This window comes from Desmodus rotundus, chromosome 9 (genome assembly GCF_022682495.2).
Source record: "Desmodus rotundus isolate HL8 chromosome 9, HLdesRot8A.1, whole genome shotgun sequence".
NCBI classification, from domain to species: domain Eukaryota; kingdom Metazoa; phylum Chordata; class Mammalia; order Chiroptera; family Phyllostomidae; genus Desmodus; species Desmodus rotundus.
This window is the reverse complement of record NC_071395.1, coordinates 101,299,428-101,305,815: the sequence shown is the minus strand read 5'-3', so window position 1 is coordinate 101,305,815 and position 6,388 is coordinate 101,299,428. Positions and strand designations below refer to the sequence as shown.

Here is a 6,388-nt window from a genome sequence, read left to right as displayed (position 1 = left end):
CCGTTCCCAGCTGGGATCAGGGTGGATGGGGGCGGGTGGGAAAAAGAAAAAAAATCTCGACGAGGACAGAGAAGGGGCTGCGTGCTAGAAAGAATGCCCAGAGACCGCCAGCCGCCTCTCAGGGACTCACAGCGCGGCAGAGGCGAGTCGGGCATTCTAGGCAGCGGTGCGCGGAGCTCAGTTCGCCCGCGCTCTCCAGCCAGGCGGGCAGAGGTGGCCGCGCCTGGAACAGCCTTTGCAGCAGCAGTAGCTGCCGCAGCAAACCGTCTGGATAAATACCAATCCCAGCCCCGCCCGTCCAATCCATCTTGCTCAAAAATGCCACGCTTCTCGGGAGACGCAAGGGGCGGGGAGAGGAAATCCTAGCCTTTGGGGGCCCTGGACAGGTGTTTGGGGGAGAGGGCGGAGCCCTTTGGGGGAGGATGAGAAGGGAGGGGCAGTGCTGCCCCTTTAAGAGGCGGCGGCGGAGCCGGGACCTTTTCTCTTTCCCCGGAAGGAGAGCGGAGCCGCGGCTGGGCGCGCAAGGTGGGGAGGTGCGGAGCTGGGCGTGGAAAGGCGGGGCGGGAGCGGGGCACCCCTCCCTCCCGCCCTCCTTGCGGTCTACCGGTCTGCCCGCCTAGCCAGATCCGCCACCGAGCCAGGATCGAAGGCGACAGTGCAGCCAAGGGGGCGCGGCCGGGACAAGCTGTGGGGCAGGGTGTCCGGGGCGGGGGCGCGGTGACTCGACGCAGGGCTGGCGGGAGAATAGATCCGCGGATCTCGGAGGGGAATCTGAGAGCGCAGACCTTGAGCGGACGTGAAACCGACCAGGGCTGAGTGCCAGAAACTATCAGCGTTACGGGGCTTAACGACGCGGCGGGCCAGAGTGTTTTCCAGTAGTGCCGAGAGCAGGTGAACAGGTCCTCACTCCCGCTCCACGTCCTCACGCTCTCTCGCCCCAGCTCCGCTCCCGCTCGCAGCCATGGGCCCCAGTCCCCGCGGCACCATCCGCGTCCTGCGCCCGATGCTCTGCGCGCTCGCCTTGATGGTGGCCCCTGGCGGTCACGTCGCCTCCGCCTTCAACCTGGACACCCGATTCCTGGTGGTGAAGGAGGCCAGGAACCCGGGCAGCCTCTTCGGCTACTCGGTCGCCCTCCATCGGCAGACGGAGCAGGAGCTGCGCTACCTGTGAGTGAGGCTGGAGGGGGTGGGGTGAGAGAAAGAGACAGAGACAGAGAGAGAGAGACAGGGAGAGAGACAGAGAGAGCGAGCGAGCTAGCGAGCGCTGGGTGCCGATGCGGAGGTGAGTCGCGGGCTGCCGGCTTCTGTGAGCGAGGATTAAGGGGGCGGGGACCTGGGCGCCCTCCTGTTGCCGAGGCTTGGCGAGAAGTGGAGTGATTACGCGTGGGAGGAGGAGGCGGGGGGCAGTAATCATTGGCAAGTGCTGACCCAGCCAGAACCTGCCTAGACTCAGCCCCTCTGGAGAGCAGCACTGGGGTCCCGCTTTCCCGAGCCCCCTTCCATTTTCTGAACTGAGTACCTCTTCTCTCCAGGGATGGGAGCTGGGGGAAACTGCAAGATAGACACATAGTGGCTCCCCCTTACCCGTTTCCCGGGAAGAACCTATGGGCACGTGCATTTAAGCTCTCTCCCTTTACACCTCGCATTTAGTCTGCGGCCACGTCAGCCACACCCTTTGCAGAGGCAGACTGGAGGGGTTCTCAGCCCTTGGCGGTTGGAGGGTGAGGTGATGAGTCTGGGTGTTTGGAGCTGTCCAGGGGCTCCCTCGGATCCCGGGGGCAGGGGAATAGAAGAGAGAGGAGGGGCTGTCCCAAATCCTGCTAGTCTCCTGCCCCTCCAACCCAGCAGTGACACCTCCCACCAGATAGCTTTCCTGCATTCCACAGATTCATGTTGGATCTTCAACCCTGAGTGTGTTTGTTTGGTTTGAAGAGGGAAATGGTGTTTTTCTTCTGTTCTCCTTCCCCAACAGCTGCACGAAGGAGGGGAAGAGCTAGGCATAGGGGAGCGAGGGGAAGGTGACTGCATCCAGCTGCTTGTGTCCCCTGCCCCCGACTGCCATCGGGCACACTTACGCCTGGAGGGGTATGTCCAGGTGTCAGACGTTCTGTGCCGTAGACTCATGAGATCAGCAGTCCGGGAGAAAGACAGCTGGGGGAGGTGACGCTGTCCCTGGAGGGAAGGTGGTTAGGACAGGTCAGGCAGGCCCTGTCACTTTGAGCTGGGTGACCTGCCAGCTGTCTGCCCCCAACTGATGTCTGACCCCCGCTGAGCAAGAGGACATGGTCAGAAAATGGTGTGTTGAAACCTCTCCCGACTCCGGCTGGGGCCTACAGAAACTTGAGGAAGGTTGGAATGCCCAAAGTCCAAACTTGGCTCCTGCTCTGCTGGCCCAGCCCTGCCCAGTCTACCTACCTGAACTTGGCTTCAATTCCATCCAGCTTCTGCAGAGACTAGGGCCACCACACCCTTCCCAGCTTGGCCCCAGGAGCTTCCGTCTGGCCTTGACCAATCCTCCATCTTTTGGAGGCTCTAAGTAACCATCAACACAAGTTCCTATATTCGTGCTCTTTCTGCGCCCTTCCAGAAAAAGATGTTCCCTGCTAAGGCAACATAGTGTAAAGAGAAGATCAGGAAAGGAAGAGGAAGGGGGGGAGGGTTGGTTTTGCTATGTGACCTTGAGCAAGATACTTCTCTTCTCTGGGCCAGTTTTCCCCAAAGAGGGGTTGGACCTGGGTCTATACGCTCCTTCCTGCCTCAGTTGCCCTATAAGGGGCAACTTGGCATTGTGGAGAGAGAAGAAGCTTCAGCGCTCCATTGCCAATTGTCACTAATACCTGAGCCTTAATTTCCTCACATGCCAGGGCAAGGGGAACAACACGCCTTCTGCATGGGGCGATGGTGGGGCTGCAGTGAAATAATGTGTATAAAACGCTCTGCATATGCCAAGGCACAGCAGAGGGCTCTTGTGCCAAAGCCAGGACCTGGATGTACCCTCACGACCCATGGGCCTCGCCCAAGACGGCTGAGCAGAGAAGTCCTGCTTTTCTTCCTGGGCAGCCAGAAATGGCATTCGGCCTGATAAGAGCCCAGAGGTTCTGAAACTGAGGAAACTCAGAGAGGCAGGCAGTTCTAGACAGACTTCTTCTGGGTCACTCTCCTCGGTATCCTCAGTCTTTCCCAGGGGCGGTTCTAGACTTTGGCTCACTTCCTCGTCTCACTGAATTCTGCTCCGTGGCCCTTTGGGAGAGCCAACTGGCCCAGCTGGGCTTCGCTGCAGCCAGCTGCATAGCCAGATGTGAACAGCTGCCTGAGTGCACAGCTTAGGGGAACCAGCAACTCAGGTCGCAGTCGGATACCTCTTAGCCTCAGAGTCCCCTTTGGGGAAAAGGGCGAGGATTCACAGCCCGGAACACACTCTTAGCCTGGGGCTCACAGGGGGTTTTCTGGCTGCGTAGGGACCCCTGAAAGCATAGGTAAAATCGTGTGTGTCTGTGCATGTTCCGGGGGCGGGAGCAGGGGAGAGCAGAGCTTTCAACATGTTCTCAAAGAAGGCCTCATTCCAGAAATGCTTAAAAGCCCACGTGTGGGCCTCGTTTGTTCCCCATCACCCCCATCTCTGCACTGGGGTTCCCTGCCCACAATATCAGAGGCTTACCCCACCCCAGGCTACAATTTCTCTGTCTGTTGACATGAAGGATGGCGAGTTGGGCTTCTCGGTGAGATGCACGAGGACCCCTGGGGAAGCAGAGGGTCTGCTCCCCAGGGAGATGGCTACTCACTGACTCCTGCACCCCCAGGACCTGCTCTTTATTCCCTCCTGGAAATCCAGGTGCCCTGGTCTGGCCTGACCTTGCTGTGAGAGAAGCCTCTGGGGCCCTCTCTCCCTTTCACCCTGGCCTGGCCATGAGGGTTTCTGGGAAGTCTGCGGTGGGGGGTGGCTGGGGCTCCTGGAAGATGAGGTCATACCCGAGGGAGGCAGGAACCAGGATTACCTGTGCTCTCCTAAAACATGTTTCCCTGGGCGGAGTAGCCACCTGGCAGCCTCCAGGGCTTGCGTCTAAGGAAATGGGCACAGTAGCTGTGGCTGCAGGCAGAAGGCCTACAATCATAGTGGCCTTTTCCTCTGACACTCTCCAATGACCAGTCCAGGCCAAGGGGCTTTAAATTGGGCGGGAGGCAGGGGAAGCCTGATCTTGTAGAAAAAGAAAGGGGCTTGGTCAGAGCTAAACAAAGGAGGAAGAGGGTGTCCATTGCAGCAAGAGGAATTGAGGTTAGATGACATGAAGAATGCCCTAAGGGATCAAAAATGGAAAAAATACTAAGGAGCAAGGGAGAGGGAGAAGCAGTGAGAAAAACAGCCTTGTTCTTTTTTATCTGAGGCTTCGGCCAAGGCCTCTTTCTCCTGTTCTCTCTCATTCTATCACTTTCTCCAGCTTGTTGCTCTGGTTCTAGGGCTGAGTCACCAGAGGGGAGAGGGGGCTGGGTGGGCAGCATGAGAAGTAGGGGGAGGACAGAAAGGGCTGCAGTTTCAGCTACCACAGGAGCAGCCTCTGGGGAGATGGCTAATTTGGGCAGCAAGATTGGCACAGAGCTGGGATCCAGGCATCTGGGAACTGCCACCACCCCACCCCTGGGCTCTGAGCTGGGGTAGCCCCTTCCCCAACCTGCTCCGTATCCTGAGGTGGAAGGGAATCCTGAAGAGTAAGGCATGGGGGCCCATTGGCCTGAGTGCTGGACCCTCTGGGCCTCTCTAGGTTAACTGGAATCTTCCCACTGGAGCCTCACCAGTGCCCCCTGTAGGTTAGGAGTCTGGGAGGTTAACTCTTACAGGCTGTTTCTCTGAGCATCACCCCACCCCTGTGCCCCCAGGGGTCCTTCTGCTCTTTGGGGTGAACCAGCCTGCTGCCCTGACCCCCACGGGCCTTGTACCTCAGCCCCTTCCCCTTCTACTGCTTTCTACATGGCTGTTACATTAACCTTGAACTGAGTGATGGGGCCGGGGAGAGGAGGTGCTTTTCCAGAACCTGGAGCTCAGTGGGCCCCCCAAAGGCCAGGAGGCGCTGTCTGGCTGGACTCAAAGGAGAGGGTGATGAGGCAGCTGGCAGTTTGAAAGCCCTTAAGAAGTCATTTTACCCATCCACCTACTTCCCACAGGGGCTCCCTGCCCACCTCCCCGGCCCTGCAGCTCAGCCTGACTCCAGGAGAGGTTTGGTCTGATCTTTCTTCCTTGCTCCAAGAGCTGGGCAAAGCCTCCCACCTAGCCGCCATACTTCTGACTGCTGCTGGGAGGCTGGGCTCAGTGGTGGTCTAGAACAGGTCAGCTTTTGGATTCTCTGATCTGGACCAGATCTGACAGCAAGCAGGCTCGTTTGCATATTAATTTTCATGTCAGTAAGGTCTCTCCCACCCTCTGGGTTCTCCCCACACCTGGCTGTGGCTAGAGGCAGCTGGACCTGACCCTCCACACACCCATCTTCCCCCATTCACTCCTAGCCCTCTGGCTATAGACCCATTGGATCCTGGGCTGGGAGCCAAAGGGCCTTAAAGGGCCTCTGAGCAGGCCCAGTCGGAGCTAAAAATACTCCAGGAGGGTGGAGGGGGGCACTCCCTGTGGAATCTCTGGGGAGGGAAGGGCTTAGGTTGGGGGCCTGGGATTAGGGCATCGGCCCTGCCCACTGCCCATCAGCAGGCACAAGGCAGGGGCGGGGTGGGTTGTAGACGGTAAGGGAGTTTATTTCAATCCAGTTGCCATTTGTGCCCAGCTCTGTCTGCTTGGTTCCCCAGGAAGCTAAGAGGAGGGGTCCCTCAGCCCACACCCTCAGACATCTTGGGCAGGCGGCAGTGGGAGCAGCAACACTTCCATTTCATTGCCTGCCCTGGGAAGCAGCCTGGGCGCCTCTCGCCCTCTGAGGCCTGGACCCGCCCCTTCACGGTCACGGCAGCAAGCCTCTAGCCTCTACCTCCAGCCAACGCGCAGCTCTCCCTGTAGAATGACTCTAGCTGCCCGGGCCCCACGCTCACCTTAGTGACTGCCTGGTCTCCTCTCCTTAGGCATTGGAAGTGCTACCGTGTCCCATGCCCTGCTCCATCTAAATAACCAGACTAGTCTGCTGTTTGCCCTCTGCTTCAGGCCCCCTAACCTGGTGGGGCAGAAATTCCTGGGTGGCTGGAGGGGGACCCAGGGCTGTGCTTAGGGCTGGTCCTGGTGTCACAGGAATCAGAGTGACAGTGCTCATGTTGACCATGACTTTTTGTCACAAAGCCCTTTCAAAGAAAGAACCCATCTGCCCCACAACGGCCCTGTAGATTGTAGGGACAGCTGCTAGTCCCACGTTACAGAAGAGGCACTCAGGGCTCGGAGAGGGAAAGGAAAGGGCCCCTTGAG

At 58.8% G+C, this 6,388-nt stretch overlaps 1 protein-coding gene across 2 annotated transcripts in view; it reads left to right on the top strand.

The window, feature by feature from the left end:
* The first annotated feature begins 542 nt into the window (after positions 1-542).
* The window catches only part of ITGA3 (integrin subunit alpha 3), a 28,993-nt gene continuing 23,147 nt past the window's right edge, over positions 543-6,388 (top strand). The window contains exon 1 of one of the 2 annotated variants that reach the window (XM_045182371.3): positions 543-1,167. In XM_045182371.3, coding sequence (XP_045038306.2) covers positions 962-1,167 — 206 coding nt within the window. In that variant the 5' untranslated portion in view covers positions 543-961. Of the gene's footprint in view, positions 1,168-1,220; positions 1,283-6,388 lie in introns of those variants that run through there. The other variant, XM_053911018.2, reaches the window with a different exon arrangement.